This window comes from Corythoichthys intestinalis, chromosome 3 (genome assembly GCF_030265065.1).
Source record: "Corythoichthys intestinalis isolate RoL2023-P3 chromosome 3, ASM3026506v1, whole genome shotgun sequence".
NCBI classification, from domain to species: domain Eukaryota; kingdom Metazoa; phylum Chordata; class Actinopteri; order Syngnathiformes; family Syngnathidae; genus Corythoichthys; species Corythoichthys intestinalis.
Window position 1 is genome coordinate 33,257,825 of NC_080397.1, and position 22,546 is coordinate 33,280,370.

Here is a 22,546-nt window from a genome sequence, read left to right on the forward strand (position 1 = left end):
AAAGGACGTTTGACAACTGCCGTCTGACACGCGCAGATTAATCAAAACAAAGCGTTACATTGCAAAACATGGAGATCGATCGTCAGAGTGCTGCTGTTTTAACTTTAACCCACTTGTTGTGTTTGTGGGGTCGTATCCGCTTCTGCTGTTTTGCTCTTTTGCCTTGTAGTAGCCGGTTGTCAGCGTTTTCCACCATTTCTAATCTGGTCAACGCTCCGGTCTATTCCGGCTTCGTGTAACTTCTCGTGAACTTTTTTAAATAGTTCACTGTTCCTCGTTTTACGCCCATCTAAGCGAGCAATTATATTCAATTCTTTTAAAGTTTGAATTAAATACAGTCTTTCCGCCGGACTCCAATTAGGTGCGCTGTGCTTGGAAGCCATGTTGCAAGTGACGTTACTTACGTCACCAAGTGACTTCACCACGTCAGTACGAAGCATGTGCAGAAAGAACGCAACCAGACACCATTCCGCTTCCCCGTTTACATGATATAATTTTACTTCTAATCGGTTTGGGAAAAGGAATAGTCCACCCCTGTGAATTGGAATGAAATTCCATTCGGTTTGGGCCTGTTCATTCCGAATGAGGCGTTTATATGGAACACATTTATTCGGTTTGAACATCTAAACCGATTGTAATTGGAATATTTGGCTCCATGTAAACGTGGCAATTGACAGCGATAAACATCCAATTACAAATAAACCTCAACGATTGGCAGTGAAAGCTAATCTCTCAGACGGCGCCAGACGTCCAATTCATTTTGACTTTGTATTTGCCCATGCCCTATCAAAATGGCAGCCAATGAGTTAAATGAGTGCCCTATTGAAGTTTAAATACTTAACCTCAAAACGGCGAAGCCTTATTTATTCATACTAATTTTGTATCCACTGTTATATAATTCAAATCATGCCAAAAAGTATTTCTATCACAAACTGATCCATGAACTGTCACACATCCGGCAAATAAAGAAACGTAATCCTAACATTAAAACATGGTTTATGTAATGAAGTAAACGTCAGAAGAAAGCCTCCTACTTGCTTTTCCCTACAATATCCAATGCAGCCACTAGATGGCGGAATAACCTCACTTGTGAACATGCGAAAGTCTGTTGTTATAGCAATGACGCTATCCAGTGCACAACATCAGGGTAAATAGGATTATCATTTCCTCTTTGTATAGTTCTATGGGTAATTTGCTTATGTGCGCCGTTGTTGTTGTTGTGCGGGTAAATATCATCACAAGAAAGGTTGTCTTACTACCTCCTGCTGCGATTCCCTCTTCTATTTTCCCATGATGCATCGCTTTATTTAGTGTTGTCGCTTAGGGAGATGATAGGAAGCTGATAGAGACAGGCGCACGGACGCATCCAGCCGTTCCCAGCTTTCGGCAGTAGCAGCACGACATGCTCGGCGAGCCGCAGCGTCGTCGTTAACTCAGCCGTCTTTGGTCAAAGCGTCCACGGCCGGGCTTCTTTTCAGCCGTAAGGTAAGCAAACACTCGACGTCACGGAACGGAGACGACGGCTGTCTTAGATAGCAACCTGGCTAAAGCTAAAAGAATCACCCCAAAAAAAGCGTCACACGGGAACTCCCCATTCTGATCACGCCTTCATTCAAAGAATAGCGAAAGAGGCGACGTATCATGTCACTTATGTATTCTACACTAATGTCATGTTAGTATTTGAGTGGTTTAAAAAATGCCCTTCAACTGCGATTTCAATATAATATTAAAAAAAAAAAAATCAGAGCACAATGTTGAGTAGCTTCTCTGTTTTAAGGCGATGTTGGGGTTTTGATAAGCTCAACAGGAAGCAAGCTGTCCCAAATGTAGGTTAAGCCGTGCAGCTCGACATCATGGCCTTTTGTTCGCCAACCCTGCTGTTTTAGCATTTGTCGTTCGATTCCGGTTAAGATGTTTGTGGGCTCGCTTTGGACTTCGTTGGCATTAGGGCCTGGTCCCGTAGTGGATGTGTGCCGCCTGGCTGCGACGTCACTTGAGTGTGGCTGTGGGTGCTGTCCGCAATGCAGGTGCTGAAAGGGGAAGTGCACTGCGAAGTATGCAACACACATTCACACACATGCAAAATGTTCAAAATGAATGAGATGCTCTGCCTGTTAATAGTAGTGTGACAATATATTGATATAGTTATATTTCACATTACTTTGTATACCTTTAGGTTATGGATATACTTCCGACAAGGGTCAATGTATTGTTTTAAAAAGGTTTCACTATTAGTTCCAAGAAGAATTTGCTTGTTTTTCTCTTTAATTCATTGTCTGCCTTTGACGACTATAGACGTCCAATCCATTTGAACAGTTCAAATGGATTGGACCACCACTAAGTTAATTCACACCAGAAGGATGACTGGACCTCTACAGTGCCTTGCAAAAGTATTCGGCCCCCTTGAATCTTGCAACCTTTTGCCACATTTCAGGCTTCAAACATAAAGATATGAAATTTAATTTTTTTGTCAAGAATCAACAACAAGTGGGACACAATCGTGAAGTGGAACAACATTTATTGGATAATTTAAACTTTTTTAACAAATAAAAAACTGAAAAGTGGGGCATGCAATATTATTTGGCCCCTTTACTTTCAGCGCAGCAAACTCACTCCAGAAGTTCAGTGAGGATCTCTGAATGATCCAATGTTGTCATGACCGATGATGATAAATAGAATCCACCTGTGTGTAATCAAGTCTCTGTATAAATGCACCTGCTCTGTGATAGTCTCAGGGTTCTGTTTAAAGTGCAGAGAGCATTATGAAAACCAAGGAACACACCAGGCAGGTCCGAGATACTGTTGTGGAGAAGTTTAAAGCCGGATTTGGATACAAAAAGATTTCCCAAGCTTTAAACATCTCAAGGAGCACTGTGCAAGCCATCATATTGAAATGGAAGGAGCATCAGACCACTGCAAATCTACCAAGACCCGGCCGTCCTTCCAAACTTTCTTCTCAAACAAGGAGAAAACTGATCAGAGATGCAGCCAAGAGGCCCATGATCACTCTGGATGAACTGCAGAGATCTACAGCTGAGGTGGGAGAGTCTGTCCATAGGACAACAATCAGTCGTACACTGCACAAATCTGGCCTTTATGGAAGAGTGGCAAGAAGAAAGCCATTTCTCAAAGATATCCATAAAAAGTCTCGTTTAAAGTTTGCCACAAGCCACCTGGGAGACACACCAAACATGTGGAAGAAGGTGCTCTGGTCAGATGAAACCAAAATTGAACTTTTTGGCCACAATGCAAAACGATGTTTGGCGTAAAAGCAACACAGCTCATCACCCTGAACACACCATCCCCACTGTCAAACATGGTGGTGGCAGCATCATGGTTTGGGCCTGCTTTTCTTCAGCAGGGACAGGGAAGATGGTTAAAATTGACGGGAAGATGGATGCAGCCAAATACAGGAACATTCTGGAAGAAAACCTGTTGGTATCTGCACAAGACCTGAGACTGGGACGGAGATTTATCTTCCAACAGAACAATGATCCAAAACATAAAGCCAAATCTACAATGGAATGGTTCAAAAATAAACGTATCCAGGTGTTAGAATGGCCAAGTCAAAGTCCAGACCTGAATCCAATCGAGAATCTGTGGAAAGAGCTGAAGACTGCTGTTCACAAACACTCTCCATCCAACCTCACTGAGCTCAAGCTGTTTTGCAAGGAAGAATGGGCAAGAATGTCAGTCTCTCGATGTGCAAAACTGATAGAAACATACCCCAAGCGACTTGCAGCTGTAATTGGAGCAAAAGGTGGCGCTACAAAGTATTAACGCAAGGGGGCCGAATAATATTGCACGCCCCACTTTTCAGTTTTTTATTTGTTAAAAAAGTTTAAATTATCCAATAAATTTTGTTCCACTTCACGATTGTGTCCCACTTGTTGTTGATTCTTGACAAAAAATTAAAATTTTATATCTTTATGTTTGAGGCCTGAAATGTGGCGAAAGGTTGCAAGGTTCAAGGGGGCCGAATACTTTTGCAAGGCACTGTATCATCATAAATGCCCGTGAAAGAGTTGTATCATAGAATATCGGATCCCCTAACCCAGATAGCAGACCGACGTTGAAAAGATTCCGCTGTCGATCTTATGTCATTGAATCAACGTCACTTTTGCACCCTCAGTGTTGTGTCAATGTTGAAATCCTTACAAAACCTAAAAGTCATTTGGATTATTAATAATATAGGAGCAACGCTGAATCAATGTTATGTTTTCGACCAAAACACCCGCTCATCCATAATTCAATTACTTTTCAATCATATTTCCCGGTCAATCATAAATCAACCATTTGTCAACATTAGTTCATTAATTATAAAACAATGTTAACCCAACCATCGCCTGGCATACCATAGAATAACGTTGTTTCAACGTGACTTGACGTCGAAAATTTCGATGTCAACCATACTGATGATTTTGATGGAAAATAGAATAGAATAAAATAGAATAGAATAGCCCTTTATTGTCATTATACAGTTGTACGATAAAATTGTGGGAATAAAAGTATAAAATCTAAATAAAATATAAAATATGTATGAGGTAGTCCTATGTTCAGGCAGTGCAAATAATTGAAGTGAAGTAGCAGCAGTTGACAGTGTAGGCATTGAACATTGCACATTAATATTGCACGTAAATAAGTATTGCACATAGAATATGTGTGAATAGAAGTTAAGTAGCAGAAGTTGACAGTGAGGCATTGAATATTGCACTTAATTAAGTATTGCACATAGTATATTGCATGTAAATGAATATTGGACATTGGGTGATGTGGTGTTACATATGGCTGTTAAGGGTGGAAATGACTTTAGCTTTAGCAAAGAAATTGTTCCTCAGTCTGTTTGTTCTTGCTTTTAAACACCTATAGCTTCTCCCAGAGGGGAGCAGTTCAAACAGCTGGGAACCAGGATGTAGGGCTGTCCTTGAGGATGTTTGGAATATCAACGTTTTTCAATGTCGGTCTGCTATCTGGGAACCCACGCATCAATAACTGTTGTACAGTGGTACCTCGACATACAATCGCTTCGACACACGATCTTTTCGACATCCGACATAAAATTTGACTCACCATTTGTTTCTACATCCGACAACATGCTTGAAATATGATGATTTATGACAGCGCCGCAGTTTCGTTATTTTGCCGGAAGACGGGCGCACGGCGGATTTTCTTGTGAGAGAAATCAACACTGGTTCCAAGAAGGTTACTGCAGGTGGGGGAAAAAGGAAAAGGTGACGCTAACCATTGAAATGAAGATGGAAATGAAAGACAAATATGAGCATGGTGTGTGCATCCGTGAACTGGCTCAACAATACGGCCGTAGAATGTCGATCACGATCGTCCTCCGACGACCTCTGTTCGCCTTTCTTAATAAGTTAAGGTGACAATTGTTATTGTGGTAACATCGCCAGAGAAATCGCCAGCTTCATCAGGTTTCTAATTATTTCTTCCATCAAATTGTGGAACACAACACGCCTACTCTCCGCTGCAGTTGACGCCAGCAGCCAGCCAGCAACAAAACTTTAAAAGAGAAAGTAAAATAGGACCACACTCTATCTCACCGTCACGTCAGCTACGCGTTACATTCAGGTACAGAAAAATGTCCGCCACATTAGAACCTGATTCATTACATTATTTATTACAGGAATTATTAGTGTTATTATGGTTTTATTCTAATTTTTATTAATAATTTATGTGTAGTTGCCATTTGTAATAGTGCAAGCAGTATTTATTAAGGATTTAGTGTAGGTTTTCGGGCTGTGGAACGAATTAATGGAAATACAGTGGTACCTCTACATACGATCGCTTCGACACACGAACTTTTCGACATCCGACGTAAAATTTGACTCGCCATTTGTTTCTACATCCGACGACATGCTCGAAATACGACGACAATGGCAGCACCGCAGATGAATGCACGGCGGATTTTCTTGTGTGACAAATCAACACAGGTTTCAGAAAAGGTTGGTACAGGTGGTGAAACAAGGAACAAGTTGACGCTTACCTTCTAAATGAAGATGCAAATGACAGAAAAATATGGGCGTGGGGTGAAATGGCTCAACAATACATCTCCACGGTCCTCCTCCGACCATCGTTCGCCAGTCTTTATAAGTTAAGCTGACAATTGTTATTGTGGTAACATCTCCAGAGAAATCGCCAGCTTCGCCACGTTTTCATCATTTCTTTCACAACTTATCCAACACAAAACGCCTGCTGTCTGCCGCAATTGACGATGCTCTCAAGAAAGCATTGAAAGCGAAAGTAAACTCTCACCCGCTCCCCTCCCTCTTTGTCACGTCAGCCCCGCGGTGCCTTCAGGTACAGAAAAAACCGTCCGCCTTATTAGAACCCGTTTCGTTACACTATTACAGGAATTATTATTATATTATCAACCGATTTTTATTTATTATTTATTTGCTTTGCTATATGTAATTGCCATTTGTAATAGTACCAGCAGTATTTGTCAGGGACGCGGGCGGGCAGGCAGGTTGTGTGGACCCAATTGCAGGGAAACAAAAGCGGCAAGGCAGGTGAACTCAAAAAACGTTTAATGATATCTAACAAAAACACATAGTACAACTGAAAGCACTGAGGATCAAAAGGGCAAGATTCAAACAAAACTTACTTAAATCGGAGGGACTGGTACACGAGGGCTTGGACCGGACTTGAAATTGACGTAGACATAGACATAGACAATGACGCAACAAGGAGTGACAAGAAACTGGGTCATTATATACGCAGACAAGGGGTAACGAGACGAGGAACAGCTGGGTAACACAGGTGGATGCAGATTGCAGGATACACTGGGAGAACACACACAGGTGAGAGCAATGGGTAATCACAGGGACAAGTCACACTCGGAGAAACCAACACAAAACCTAACAGTATTTTTTAAGGATTTAGTGCAGGTTTTTGGGCTGTGGAACGAATTAATGGAATTATAATGTATTCCTATGGGAAAATCCTGCTTGACATACGACCATTTCGACTTACAAACAAGGTCCTGGAACGGATTAACTTCGTATGTAGAGGTACCACTGTATAATGTATTCGTATGGGAAAATCCTGCTCGGCATATGACCATTTTGACTTACAAACAACGTCCTGGAACGAATAACTTCGAATGTTGAGGTACCATTGTATTACCATTGCGTGAGATAATATTTTTCGTTAGCCTTGTACTGCAAAATAATATCATATCGTGAGGTACCCAGAGGTTCTCACGCCTTCTTGTCAATATTGGGGAATAAAGAAATCTCCTCTAATTTTGGAGAAAACATCTTAACTCATTTACTGCCATTGACACTGATTGACATCAAATCCATTTTAACTGGAATGGCTGGCACGGATTGATCATCAAAGATGTTAATAGATGTCAAATCCATTTACTGCTAACTAGGGATGTCCCAAATGCAAAGTTTTGCAAGGGAGTCAGGGTCACCTGATTTTGAGATCCTGCCTATACTGAGTCCAGATCTGATATTAAGAAAAAAAAAAGTATTTTGTTCTCCCAAAAAAAGTTCCAAACATGTTATATTATAGTATTGTACTGCTTACAGTACTTCGTCTTCCGCTTTTTCCGGGAGTGTTGCGGCCGGTAAAACATTTTGTTCCTTTTGGCAATGCCATTGTATTTCTGGATTATTATGTTACTTTTTAACTCTTCATATACATTTTTTTTAAGTTAAAGACCCCCAAAAACATTTGAAAAATTGCCCGATCGACCCGATTTCTGATCACTTGACTGGATCGGGAATGTCCCTACTGCTAACCGTCCGAGGACATATAGCAGTCAATGGCAGCCCTTGAGTTCACAAATACCGCAAATGGTGTCAACCAAATTTAAACGTGTACCACATGAACTGGTACAAATGTTGTGTCCAGCCTGAGCATCATCTCAACTGTGCTTGTGGCTAACGTTTCATGCTGCTGCAGTTCATCAATTATTAATGTTGGATCTAGAATATTCAACACAAGTAGGTTTTCCATCCCGTTGCTTTTACTTGACTGCATGCTATTGCTACTAGCACTGCTGTATTATTGTTTTGTGTTTAACCCTTTATAGGGCAAGTGACTATTTTTGGTAATTTTAATTTATTAAATTTAGCCTCATAAAGACCTGTCGTCCACTTCACTTCAGGTAGGCCTCCATATTGACATTTGGTATGGTACAAGTGTGGGCTACATGAAAGAAAAAATTATGTCCTCTTATATTTAAAATCTTTTAAAATTATGACTATTATTAATTTTAAGACATTTTTTAACATTCCTAAAATATAGTCTTACAAAAAGGCATAGTCTTATAGTACAGTTTTAACAAACAATACAATTCAGTGCAATGGCAGAGAGCTGGGACAAGTTGATTAACATATCAACCATAAGATGACGCCAACGCAAATTCAAATGTATCACCAGATGCGGTTAAAATATGTATACTTTTATACTTTCTTTTGTAGCACTGTTTTAGCCAGAGGGAGTGCAAGAAAGCACTAAGACAAACCCTGATTTAGACCCATTAGGTCACCTTGAACCGGTTTGCTGTGTGTGCCAAGAACAGGAACCAAGCAGGCTAGCAGGATGAGGATGCATTCGGTTATTTTGCTCCTCACCTCTCAATTTATTTTAAAGGTATCTACGTATAGAAAGCCTTGTAGTTCTTAAAAGATAAACGTTATTATGAGTTAAAATAATTTGGTACTGAAACCCCTCTTAATGTTTTCGTTTTTTTATAATTTGTAAAATTAGTTGAACTAGTAGGACTCTATTGTTGTTGACGTCGCAGGGCGTTGACGTCACATGGTTACGCTGCCGGGCTTCCAGAGTATTATTCTAGCGACATCAACACGTCATCTGTTCGACCCCCCCAACCTGAGAGAAACATAAATGAGAATGACAGCACTGTCGATATTTCACAAAACGAGCAGCAAAAGCAAAATGAACAGGAAAGACTGGATGAGACAAGACGAGAGTAGGAAAAAAACGGTGTTTTGTCCAAAATGTGTTACACTGGCAAAACGTCTACGAATTTGACACCCAAAGTACTACCGTGTGCTTTCAGCTTGTTTTGTTTAGATGTATACAGACAAAAAGTACTAAAAATGCCTTAGGAAAATACTTCAACATATTAATATCAAATAAGGGTAGTTTAAATATGCTGCGTGACTAATGTGGTCAACAGAGCAACAATCTGCTTTAAAGCTACCACAAGAAAACATAATGCTTAAAAGTATGGAACGGAAACACACGCCAAAAAAGTATTTTTAGGCAATGAAAAGACTCAATAAAATAACAAATAGTAAGTACTCGCCGCTTTTAATCGATATGTGCATGTTTTGGACGTCTCACCGCGTAGAAGGAGTGGGAGTAACCCGGTAGTGTTTGTCTAGTGACAGTGACAATCTACGTCATCACCCCGAGCCTCCATTGCGCGCAGAAAACATAGTGCCCTCCATAGGTCAAAACATGTACTAAATATTATAGATTTTTAAATAAATCGTAATATTTTATGTGTTTCTAATAACATATTTTAGTTAAAGAGAACAAATGTTGCTTATTCGAGCCTATAAGTCTTTAACTCCAAGGTTCCCTTTAAGATCTGATATGTGCTCAAATGGTAAACACTATTTTAGTACAGCGTATTCATACGTGTCGAATACCCAATATGTGACCATTGCTTTTTATCCATTTTTTCCACCTATTTTGTATTTTAATTTTGTTTTTAAATATCTTAATGATAACAATTATACTAATACATTTTATTTATACCGCACTTTACATTTGAAAAACAAGTCTCAAAGTGCACATTGCCAAAGAAAGAATAAAAAGACTAAGAATAAAAGAGTAAAAGCAAAACACAGAAGCACAGATAAAATCAGATAAAAATAAGACAGTCAAATAAAATTAGCTAGAATAAGCTTTTTTAAAAAGGTGATCTTACTGGTGAACATGATCTTTACGTATTCTTGTATTTTATGTTTTTATTTCTATTTGTTAATTGTGTCTGGCTGATTTTCATGTAATGTAAAGCACTTTGAATTACCGTGTGTTGAATTGTGTTATGTAAATACATTTGGACGAGTGGTTAGCACGTCCGTCTCAAAGTTCTGAGATCACGAGTTCAATCCCAGGCCTTCCTGTGGTCCACTTCAAGTTTGCATTGCCTCACCTTGCCTGTGCGGGTTTTTTTCTGGGTACTCCGATTTCGTCCCAAATCCCAAAAACATGCATGGTAGGCTGACTGAACACTCGAAATTTTCCGTAGGTATGAGTGTTTGAGTGATTGTTTGTCCCATTGTGCTTTGCGATTGGCTGGCAATTCAGGGTTTACCCTGCCTACCACTCATAGTTAGTTGGGATAGGCTCTAGCACCCCCACGACCCTTGTGAGGAAAAGCGGCACGGAAAATAAATGAATGAGTTAAATAGATTAGCCTTGCCTTACGAACGCATTGCCTACCATTGACAACCACAGACGTCCATTTACCGTATTTTCTGCACTATAAGGCGCACGTTGAATGAATGGCCTATTTTAAAATGTTTTTCATATGTAATGCGCACTGCATTATAAGGCGCAGTAGTAGTAGTAGGGGTTGTGTTATGGTTTTACTAAATGGAGCTGCGCTAAAGGGAATTTCATGCCTTAATTAACCAATATTAATCCACATACAAAGCACATTGGATTATAAAGCATTCTGTTGGCTTTTGAAAAAAATTGAAGGCTTTTAGGTGCGCCTTACAGTGCGGAAAATACGCCAATTTAAACTGGGAAGACTGGCTCATGTTTCGATGCCATTGATGGAACGAGACGTACAACCCATTTTGCTGCTAGCCTCTCCCAGTCAAAATAGCTCTGTCAGTGGCAGCCAATGAGTTAAATGACTGACCTATAAAGGGTTAACATCACACAGGCAGTCAATTTGCCCTCTCAAGTCACCTCGATGTGACGGCATGACTAGTGCCGACTGAGGTCATGCTTTGGCTAAAACACGGAGCGCAATCTGAGCTATTCTAGGAAAGGGCTGGAAGGAGAGCTATGCATTACTGGAAGGACTCAACATTACTCATCAATAATAGATCATCTCTTCAGACTTTATGGCTCACCAATGCAAAGGCGTTTTCTGAGGAAGGTTCTGCCAATGTGCAATATAATCAAAAGCGTGTGTCCCGGCGAGGATGTGTTATGATCTATATTATTTATAGTATAGTGACATTGAAGAGAGTGCAAGGATGTTTTACTGAATAGTAATCAGGATAAGGGGTTTTAAAATAATAAAAAAGATATATCACAACGAATAAACACATTCGCTGATATGGATGACAATAGCCGACGAATCAATTACGTATAAGTCATCTTTGCTCACTTTTACATTACAATTTAAGTGTTTTTGTCTTGTTCTTCCGTCTGAACATAATCAGCCATGGCATCGGCCAATGTCACGCTGGAGAATCAGCTGCACAGCGCCCAGAAAAACCTGCTCTTCCTCCAGCAGGACCACGCCAACACATTGAAGGGGCTCCATGCGGAGATCCGACGATTGCAGCAGCAATGCACAGGTGACTCCACATCTCCGTTCCTTTGGGGATCTCGTACTGTCAATAGGGGATACTATGGTGCAGACTAGGCATCTGCCGGTATCAGATTCTGACGGTATGATAACCTCAAGCCAAAATGTCACGGTTTCACGGTATCACGTTATTGCGATTACAGCTCTAAAATGTGTTATTTTGAGATATCTGGGTTAAAAAAACAACAACTTTGCATTGAACAGGATTTTTATTTTTCAAAACATTAGCAAATTAGAACATAAATATAATGTTAAATTAAAATAGATTAAAATATATAGTATATATACCGTATTGGCCAGAATATTAGACGGCCCTGATTATAAAACGACCCCCACTTTTTCAAGACTCAAGTTTGAAAAAAGAATTTTTAAACACCAAATTAATTTTTATACAGAAAATAATTACAGTACATCTGAAACAAATGATTATACCAATATATTTGAGAGAAAAAGCATGTTATTTTGCCTCATTCAAATTTTAATATCTGAACATTTAAAAATGCAAACTAAAGTGCAATCACATTCGTAAATGAATGGCTTCTGGTTTTTGAAATGCAAATAAACCAATCTATTGTGATAGAAAAAAAAAACAAAATTGCAATAACTGCATTAACCATCAAAGTGAGGTCTAACTGTAACTGTTGTCTAGAAAAAAATCTGAATAAGGAAAACATTGCAATAAAATAATGCAAACTGGTTAAACTTCAGAGTAGCCGAGATCTGTCATGACAGAACATTACTCCTCAAGTTCAGCATTCGCTTCAATGATATCTCGCGCCATCTAGCGTCGTGAATGGGTATAATGTCTAGACCCCGAATATAAGACGACTCCCACTTTTTCAGTCTTATTTCAATGCAAAAAACACCGTCTTATATTCGTGCCAATACTGTATATATATTCCAAACCAAATTTAAACAAAAGCAGTTATTTAGGTGGGCCTAAACCCACAGCCACAGCTCAACATTATTACCATCAGAAGAAAAATAACATAATTATTTTCCATAAAAAAGCACGTTTGTATGCTTGTATCAGGTTTACATTATACACACACTCTCTTTCTCAACGCAGACAGTTGCCAGAGAGAGAAAAAACACGGTATTTTACCACAACTAGACACACTCAACTGTCGTAGCTGGTGGGAAACGTTTATGACAGTGTTTACTAACCTTTCATTTTGTATAAATGCAAAATCGTTTTGTCGGTTGGCCATCCTCCTCTAATCCGTGGCCGTCTGTAACTTTTCTAAGTATTCTCATACCAGCGATTTTATTTTCTCCGATGGGGGGAAAAAGTTCATGAGTTTCACCTCCTCCAGCCATCGTGTAGCACAGCTGACTCACTGACACTGAGCAACAACCGGTGGGGGAGGGTTGAGCCTTGCAGCTGCAAGCGAGGGATATCTCCATGCATTTTTGGGGACATAAAACATAGCTTAGGGACGGTATGACGGAAAATTTTTGCGGTTTTGAAACATCGACGTTTTCATACCACGGTATACCATGAAACCGGTAATCGGCACATGTCTAGTGCAGATAGACAGCACCACCCGGTTGAATTGGTTACAGAGTATACCTCTCTGGATTTGGGGTGAGGTTTCGTAATCATAATTGCTGTTGTGCTTTCACAGACCTGACATATGAGCTGACTGTACGAAGCTCCGATCCTTCAGGTAAGCATTTCCCTCCATTTCCACATCAAAACATAATTTTTAGGGTTGTTCCAAACATGTTTTTTTGCTCCCGATCCGATCCCGATCGTTTTAGTTTGAGTATCTGCCGATCCCGATATTTACCGATCCGATTGCTTTTTTTTTGCTCCCGATTCAATTCCAACCATTCCCGATAATTTTTCCCAATCATATACATTTTGGCAATGCATTAAGAAAAAAATGAATAAAACTCGGACAAATATATACATTCAACATACAGTACATAAGTACTAGAGGTGGGAATCTTTGGGCACCTAACGATTCGATTACGAGTACGATTCAGAGGCTACGATTCGATTATAAATCGATTATTGATGACCCCCCCCCCCCCCACTATTAGCTGCTTTTAATGTTTTGTACATTAGTTACAAAAACTGTAAAACAAAACAAACAAAAAAAGCCTCGCAAGCTTAAATAAACGACTAATCCAGTATCAAGTTAACAGTTAAAAACAATAAATAATATACTCAAATCCCCATTCTGTATCAGCAGCTTTAAACTACATTCAATTAATTTAATGTTGTGAATCAACCATTAAAGTTGTTAAAATTACTCCCGTTATTCCATAATTTCCCTTTTGTCTACTTTCGACAAGTGAAAGTTTTAAAACTATTTTAAAGATAGAATCAAGTCAATATTTTACCGACTTAGAAGTATTTTGGATAAAACTTTAATTAGGTTCGCTTGGAATGTTTGCTACAACAGCCTTGCAGGGAAGTCTACTGCTTTAAGATGGCGGCCGTTTACTAACGCCTGCATCTAGCTTTTTGTACATGTGCTGCTAACGCCACCGAGTCTATATTGCATCTAGTCCTATATAAATATGTTATCTACCGTACCATTATGTGGACGTACTTTGTAGCAGCTGTCGGCAGCAGTCAGGTATGTTGTTGTTTATTTTATGTCGCGGCATGAGTTGAGCTAGAGCCGTGAGTTGAGCATTGGCATTACCCGAGGGCCGGGTAATGACAAGCATGATGTTTAGCTACTCTCGCTCCGTTCCTCATTGCGTCCTGAAGACCGAGCGGCGCGCGGAGTGTGTTTTACTTCCGCTTTACTTGACATATTTCAATAATCGGAATTTGGATGTTTGTGAATCGTTCTCGAATCTTCCACGGCCGAATCGCGACTAATCTAAGAATCCGAAATTTCTCACACCTCTAATAAGTACTGTATTTGTTTATTATGACAATAAATCCTCAAGACGGCATTTACATTATTAACATTCTTTCTGTGAGAGGGATCCACGGATAGAAAGACTTGTAATTCTTAAAGGATAAATGTGACTTTGTATATTGTGACTAAATACTGCCATCGAGTGTATTTGTTGAGCTTTCAGTAAATGATACTGCTGCCATTTAACTTCTGCCCAAATGCATGATGGGAAGTGCAACCATGACTGTGCGTCGTGGTACCAATTGATGTATCTTCTCTGCGTTGGGAAATGACATAGGGTGTTAAGAAAAAGATCAACTACTACCGTTCTTCCCCACATTGCTTGCCACGATATTTCTAATGGTTGAGGGAGGAATTGTAAGGCTTTAGCCAATTACAAAAAGGCTTCAAAGGCTGCCAAAATTCTCTCTTCTCATTTTACGTTGCCTTTTAATTCTATGAATACGCAAGATGGGGCCATTATAGATTGAACGCGAAAATGCATGAGTGGATAGTGCAGTGCATGCGTTCATTGCGTTAAATATTTAAATTTATTACTGCCGTTAACTTGATACATTTGACAGCACTACTTTAAGCCAAAACTACAGACTCTGGATGAGTGTAAGACATTTTGTCAGTAACGTTACATACAATTAGAAAACGATTTAATTAAAAAATATATATATATATATTTAAAAAAGGCATGTCCGATATTTTTTTGCCGTTTCCGATACTTTGAAAATGACGTGATCGGGATGCCGATCGATTGGGACATCTCTAATAATTTTCAAAGATAGTGATTTGAATCTGAGCACTTTATTTTTTTAAATCGGTGAAAGTAATACAACATGGGATTAAACGACTGCAGGTGGCAAGCACTGAGCCGTCGCATTGTAGGACTCCTCATTGTCTGGTCATTGCCAAGCGCCCAACTCCAATGTTGCCATGGCCATGACAACATGTGACTTGAGCATTGACACTAACTAACAGGACAGTTTAAATCAGGGAAGATCGAGGCAGGCAAAATGCAGACCAAGTTCTCTTCATTTTTTTTACTTTGTCCGGACTCATCTGGAGTGTCATTTCACAGCATGTTGTCGGCTTTATAACATTGGATAGCCCAGATTTGTAGAGGATTAAGAGAATCACTCACGAGAGGGAGAGAGGCACTATCATGTCAATGTCGGACATCAGAGATTGGAGTGCAGGAAATGAGATTATGTGTCACAAGCCTAATGCACGGCTCACTCAGCATGACGACGCTGGAAAACATTGCACAACTACTTCTAAATACACAATCTCACTTCTACTAGTCCTTCTAAAAAAATTAGCATATTGTGATAAAGTTAATTATTTTCTGTAATGTACTGATAAACATTAGACTTTCATATAGTTTAGATTAATTACACACACCTGAAGTACTTCAATCTTTTTATTGTTTTAATATTGATGATTTTGGCAAAAAAGTCTAGAAAAAACAAAAATCCCTATCTCAAAAAATTAGCATATTTCATCCAGCCAATACAAAAACATGTTTTTTAATACAAAAAAAGTCAACCTTCAATTAATTATATCAGCAAGCACTCAATACTTGGTTGGGAATCCTTTTGCACAAATGACGGCTTCAATGCGGCGTGGCATGGAGGCAATCAGCCTGTGGCACTGCTGAGGTGTTATGGAGGCCCAGGATGCTTCGATAGCGGCCTTAAGGTCATCCACAGTGTTGGGTCTAGTGTCTCTCAACTTCCTCTTCACAATATCCCACATATTCTCTATGGGGTTCAGGTCAGGAGAGTTGGCAGGCCAAGTGAGCACAGTAATGCCATGGTCAGTAAACCATTTACCAGTGGTTTTGGCAATGTGAGCAGGTGCCAGGTCATGCTGAAAATTGAAATCTTCATCTCCATAAAGCTTTTCAGCAGATGGAAACATGAAGTGCTCCAAAATCTCCTGATAGCTAGCTGCATTGAACCTGCCCTTGATAAAACACAGTAGACCAACACCAGCAGATGACATGGCACCCCAGACCATCATTGCCTGTGGGTACTTGACACTGGACTTCAGGCATTTTGGCATTTCCTTCTCCCCAGTCTTCCTCCAAACTCTGGCACCTTGATTTCTGAATGACATGCAAAATTTGCATTCGTCTTAAAAAAGTACTTTGGCCCACTGAGCGACATTCCAGTGCTGCTTCTCTGTAGCCCAGGTCAGGCGCTTCTGCCGCTGTTTCAAGTTTAAAAGTGGCTCCAGCACACACCTGTGCAAGGTGGCTCTGGATGTTTCTACTCCAGACTAAGTCCACCGTTTCTGCAGGTCCCCCAAGGTTTGGAATAGGCCCTTTTTCACAATCTTTCTCAGGGTGCGATCACCTCCTCTGGTTGTGCAGCGCTTCCTGCCACACCTTTTCCTTCCCACAGACTTCCCACTGAGGTGCCTTGATACAGCATTTTGGGAACAGCATATTCGCTCAGAAATTTCTTGCTGTGTCTTAGCCTCTTGCTTGAGGGTGTCAATGATGGCCTTCTGGACAGCAGTCAGGTCGGCAGTCTTGCCCATGATTGCGGTTTTGAGTAATGAACCAGACTGGCAGTTTTTAAAAGCCTCAGGAATCTTTCGCAGGGGTTTTGAGTTAATTCGTTGATTCAGATGATTAAGTTAGTTGCTTCTTTAGAATACCTTTTCATGATATGCTGATTTTTTGAGATAGGGATTTTTGTTTTTTCCTGACTTTTTTGCCAAAATCATCAATATTAAAACAATAAAAGGCTTGAACTACTTCAGTTGAGTGTAATGAATCTAAAACATATGAAAGTCTAATGTTTATCAGTACAGTACAGAAAATAATTAACTTTATCACAATATGCTAATTTTTTTAGGAGGACTTTGTACGGTGCCCTCCATAATTATTGGATTTATAATAATCATGTGTTTTTTTAGCTACTAATATTTTTTTTTCTAAATAATATGGGACCTTAATGGAAAAAAGAGAAAAATCCAACCTTCAATACAAGTGCATTTATTCAGTGGGGAAAAAATCCCACATAAAGAAATAATTATTTGACATCAAATAATGTGTGTCACAATTATTAGCACCCCTGGTGTTAATACTTTGTACAACCCCCTTTTGCCAACAAAACAGCACCTAATCTTCTCCTATAATGTTTCACAAGATGGGAAAAGACAGAAAGAGGGATCTTCAGCCATTCCTCTTTGCAGAATCTCTCTAAATCATCCAGAGACCTGGGTCCTCTCCTCTGTACTCTCCTCTTCAGCTCACCCCACAGGTTTTCAATGGGGTTGAGGTCTGGGGACTGAGATGACCATGGGAGGAGCTTGATTTTGTGTCTGGTGAACCATTTCTGTGTAGATTTGGCCATATGTTTAGGGTCATTGTCTTGCTGAAAGACCCAGTGACGACCCATCTTCAGCTTTCAGGCGGAGGGCAACAGATTTTGATTTAAAATTTCCTGCTATTTCAAAGCATTCATGATGCCATGCACCCTAACAAGGTTCCCAGGGCCTTTGGAAGCGAAACAGCCCCACAGCATCACTGACCCACCCCCATACTTCACAGTAGGTATGAAGTGCTTTTTAGCATGCGCATCTTTCGTGGCACGCCAGACCCACTTTGAGTGTTGGTTGCCAAAAAGCTCAATCTTGGTCTCATCTGACCAAAGCACACGGTTCCAGTTAAAGCCCCAATACCGCTTGGCGAACTCCAGACGTTTGCGTTGATGATTGTGAGTGAGGAAAGGTTTTCTCCGTGTATGCCTCCCAAACAGCTTGTTGGCATGTAGACAACACGTATTTTGTATCTTCCATGGGCTTGAAGGACTGCATCCATGCGGTTCGGCAAGGATCCATACAATTTATTGATGAAATCATCAGGAACATCAAAGAAAGCAGTCTTGCATACCTCCCAGAGTTCATCAACTTTCTTGGGTTTTGTCTTCCATGCTTCCTCTTTTATCCTGGTCATGTGTGGTGACTGGGCTGGCCAGTCCTGGAGGATCTTGATCTTCTTTGCCTGGAGGAACTTTGAGATAGAGATTGAAGTATGCGATGGAGCACCATCCTGCTGCAGAATGTGTCCCTTTTTATGGTTAGGAATGTAAGAGGCAGCTAAAATTTGTTGATATTTCAGACTATTTATGTTGCCTTCCACCCTGCAGATCTCTCGCACACCCCATACTGGATGTAACCCCAGACCATGATTTTGCCACCACCAAACTTCACTGTTTTGTGGCAAAAGGTGGATTTTTCAAATAATTCTTCCATTGAATTACACTACAGTCGCAACAAATATTGCAGGAGACCTACTGGAGCCCACATGGATCCGAGATTCACTCAGAAAACAAGAAAAATTGCTGGTTTCTTATTTTATTTTTTATTTTTTTTTTATGGACATCTTTTTAAAACGATATCTCGATTCTTACCATGAGTGTTATAACCTTTTTGGGAAGCAAAGTATCACAACATATCAACATTTCGATATTTTGTCACACCGTTATACTTCATGCATGAAAGGGTTTTTAAACTAAATGTCAAACTTGTATTGAAGTGTTCAATTAACCACAATAGTATGTTTTTTTTGTATTGCTTACATTGCGCTAACTGTTTGATGTGGATCGTGCAGACAACGGTGAGTCCAGATGCCGAGAGCTGCAAAGGAGGTGCGAGGAGCTGGAGGCAGAGCTGAAGAAGAAGGAGGAGGAGAACACAGAGCTCCTGAGGGATCTGGAGCAGAAGAACGCCATGATCTTTGTGCTGGAAAACACCATTAAAGAGCGGGAGAAGAAGTACCTGGAGGAGCTGAAGATGAAGAGCCACAAGCTGGCCGTACTTTCCGGAGAGTTGGAGCAGCGTGCTAGCACCATCGCTTACCTCACGTCGCAGCTTCACGCCACCAAGAAGAAACTTCTGGCGGGCAGCTCATCGGAAGGGAGCCCCAATGTCAGCCCGGTCACATCCTTCAAGCCCACGCCTCCGCCACCTAAAGACAGGCAACCCGAAACCCCGCGGCGCCGCATGAGGAAGAGCCTCTCCCAGCCTCTTCACCCGGAGCTGACAGAGGTGTACCGGCTGGGCGCGGACGGCAAGCGGATGGTCTTTCGGGACGCCGTGGAACCCATGCCTGACCCGACGCCCTTCCTGCAGGCTGGTCGAGAGTCTCCAGATCTGCAGGTGGTGCGAGAAAGGCCCGCCGTCATCCCTCCCATCACATCGGAACGCCCGGGCGGCGCTCCCCTAGGGGCTTCCGCCAGTCCCCGTCATAGCCCGGCTCGGGAACGCCAATACAGGGCTCATGTTGGGGTGGCCCACCGCATCCCTCATGGAACACCACCCTTAGCCCCGCCCCAGGCAGAACCGGAGACTTTGGCAGTTGACCAGGTGAAGGAAGAAAAGGTTGTGCGCAAGCGTACCGGGGCTGACAGGACAGTTTAATGCCGTGACGCCTGCACATGAATGCACACATGCACATACGCTACTCACAGAAGGGATGTCGAAATTTCAGGTTCATTTTCAGGATGAACCTAAAATGAACATAGAAAGTGCTTCCGTGCAAATCATGCGAATTACATTTTTTTTCCTGAAATTTCATCCTGAAATTCAAAGCAAAATTCACCCAACTTTACGTGAGTAGTGTAAATATCTAAAGATACACGAGTGGCAGAGAGGAGCCTAAGCACTGTGTAGCCTGCTTTCTACGCAAAACAACGCAATGTAAAATGAAAACGATGCAACGGATAAACATCTTCATGCACATTTGAAAAGGACTACTGAACCGCAAAGCATGCCAAATGTTCCTTCTTTACAACCATACCGAGTGTTGTATTATACACGCGTCGTTCTATACTGTGCGGTGCAATCGACACATCCTCAGCCAAATATCTGCATCAGTGCCTGCTTGGTGCAAACACGCACACACTAGTGTAGTTAGGGCAACCAGTTAAATGTGGAAGCTACAAAAAACTGTAATTGAATGTCCACAGATGCAAAGGACAACAATTGATTCAGCTGATGCTCTCCGAATGTCTTTCACCTTCTTGCAATGTCAGTGTAATAATATTACTGTAGGTTGCATAATTAAGGTGAAACGGAAACAGCACGTGTATTTATGCTTCAGTTCAATGCAAGCTAAAGGTCAGTCGTGCAACTGTGTCTTTCTGGGGACAGTAATAAGGACAAACGTCTTCATTATTATTCATGTTTGTGATAAAAGGGCATTTGGAAAAGCACTGCTGTAATAGGATTTTGTGATATACTTTATAATGTCTGTACATTTTTAAGGAATTCATTTTTTTATTTATTGTTTATTAGGGAATACAACAACACCTCAGATGGTATTTATTGTCACTTTATATTCTGCTTTTCACATAACACTTGTCCTTTAATAATAATGATAATAATATAAATCCACATAATAAAGCTTCTTATGTCGCTTAATTGATGCTGAAGATAATTTGAGTGATCCAGCCACAGAAGTTTGCCGGATTATTCTCCTGATTCACCAGTGGTACAATTCAGAATTTATGAAAGGGAAAGCACAGAGATGAGTGCTCTAAATAAACTATTGCATCGTTCCCGATGGGTTTTAAAGTCTTTTTACTCGTCTTGATCAAGTATCTTAAACACATTGAATTTCTTATGGGAGGTCTTAACACTGTCATGCACTGTTTTTAATTTCACTAAGCTTTTAATATTGTTATATACAATCATTTTCAGACTAAAAAACACTATTTTTTCCCATCATTTTGAATCCTGCGGTTTATAGTCCAGTGTGGCTTATTTGTTGATTTATTGGGTTAATAGGTAACACTTTATTTGACAGCGGCGTCAGAAGATTACCTTAAGATTATAATTATGACATGACACTATCATGGGCATTAATTAATGCTTATGACTGATGTCATTGTCAGTCTGGCAAATTATGTCGCAAACTCCTTTTATGTCGAGCTCGGATATTTTGCATTCATTCAAAAGTGAGATAATTAGCCAGATGACACAAAATGACATCTGCCATAAGCATTCATTAATGCTCATGGCGGTATAATGTCATAATTATGATGGTCTTATGACAGTCCTAGGGCACCACTGTAAAATAAAGTTATCAAATACCATTAGTGCTGCAACGATTAATCAATTAACTCGAGTATTCGAAATAAATTTTGCTGCCTCGAGTATTCGTTTAATTAAAGTGGCATTGTAATGTTTTTTTTTTTTTGTTCAAAGTGTTTGCCTTTAGTTGTATTGATTTGGGTGGATAAACTGCGCTTTGAATCCAGCTGCTCCCTGTTAAGACTAACATAAGCTAAGTTTATGTTTGAGCTAACGTTATTTTAATGCATTCATAATTTAGTTTAAAGGAATATTTAGCTGTGTTTTGTTGGAATATGTGTTTGAACTATTTGTTAAGCGCATTGTTAAAAGTTGGCATTATGTAGCATTTTAACTAGCGGACTTTTGCTATGTAAGTTAGCCAATTGTTCTTTTGATGTACATATATTCTCATTTATTTATTTTTTTATACCGTTTGAGGCTCAGGTCAGGTATTTTAATTTTTTATGTTCCTTATCCGATTACTCGATTATTTGAACTAACTAGTTCATCAGTTAATCGACTCCTAAAATAATCGATAGCTGCAGGCCTAAATACCATAACTAACAATTAATAAAACAACTGGAAAAGTAACTGAAGAGATAATTAGCACAGAACATGAATTTTAATTATTTACATCCGTCTTGCTGCAATGGATGCTAGGAGGCATGTTGGACAACAACAGTGTTTACAGCAGGTGACAGCAGAGGTTGACTGTGTCCTTCAATGGGGCAGTGATGGCCAAATGAAACTTCATGAAGAAATGAAGCTTCATGGTGGTTCATTTGGTCATATGACAGTCTTATGATGCCACTGGCAAAGTGTTACCGATTAATATCTTGTGTAATAAATATCGCATAATACAGTGAGGACTGCTGCGGCTTATAGTCCGGTGCAGCTATCTATGAACAAATGCCGTTTGTGTCAAAATTTGGTGGGTGGTGGCTAATAATTGGGTGCGCCTTATAGTCCGAGAACTACGGTGTATGTGTATATATATATATATATATATATATATATA

The 22,546-nt window shown here is 40.2% G+C and overlaps 1 protein-coding gene across 1 annotated transcript; it reads left to right on the forward strand.

Moving 5' to 3' along the window:
- The first annotated feature begins 1,179 nt into the window (after positions 1-1,179).
- Positions 1,180-22,502, forward strand: ccdc92 (coiled-coil domain containing 92). The gene is made up of 4 exons (XM_057830880.1): positions 1,180-1,485; positions 11,415-11,552; positions 13,192-13,233; positions 19,064-22,502. Exons 2-4 carry the CDS (start codon positions 11,417-11,419, stop codon positions 19,870-19,872), a joined length of 987 nt encoding a protein of 328 aa, XP_057686863.1. The 5' UTR covers positions 1,180-1,485; positions 11,415-11,416; the 3' UTR covers positions 19,873-22,502.
- Positions 22,503-22,546: the final 44 nt, after the last annotated feature.

Coding starts and splice junctions, on each gene's coding strand:
- ccdc92 (XM_057830880.1), top strand. CDS start 11,417: ATGGCATCGGCCAATGTCACGCTGGAGAATCAGCTGCACAGCGCCCAG. Junction 11,553..13,191: donor ATTGCAGCAGCAATGCACAG/GTGACTCCACAT, acceptor GTGCTTTCACAG/ACCTGACATATGAGCTGACT. Junction 13,234..19,063: donor ACGAAGCTCCGATCCTTCAG/GTAAGCATTTCC, acceptor TGGATCGTGCAG/ACAACGGTGAGTCCAGATGC.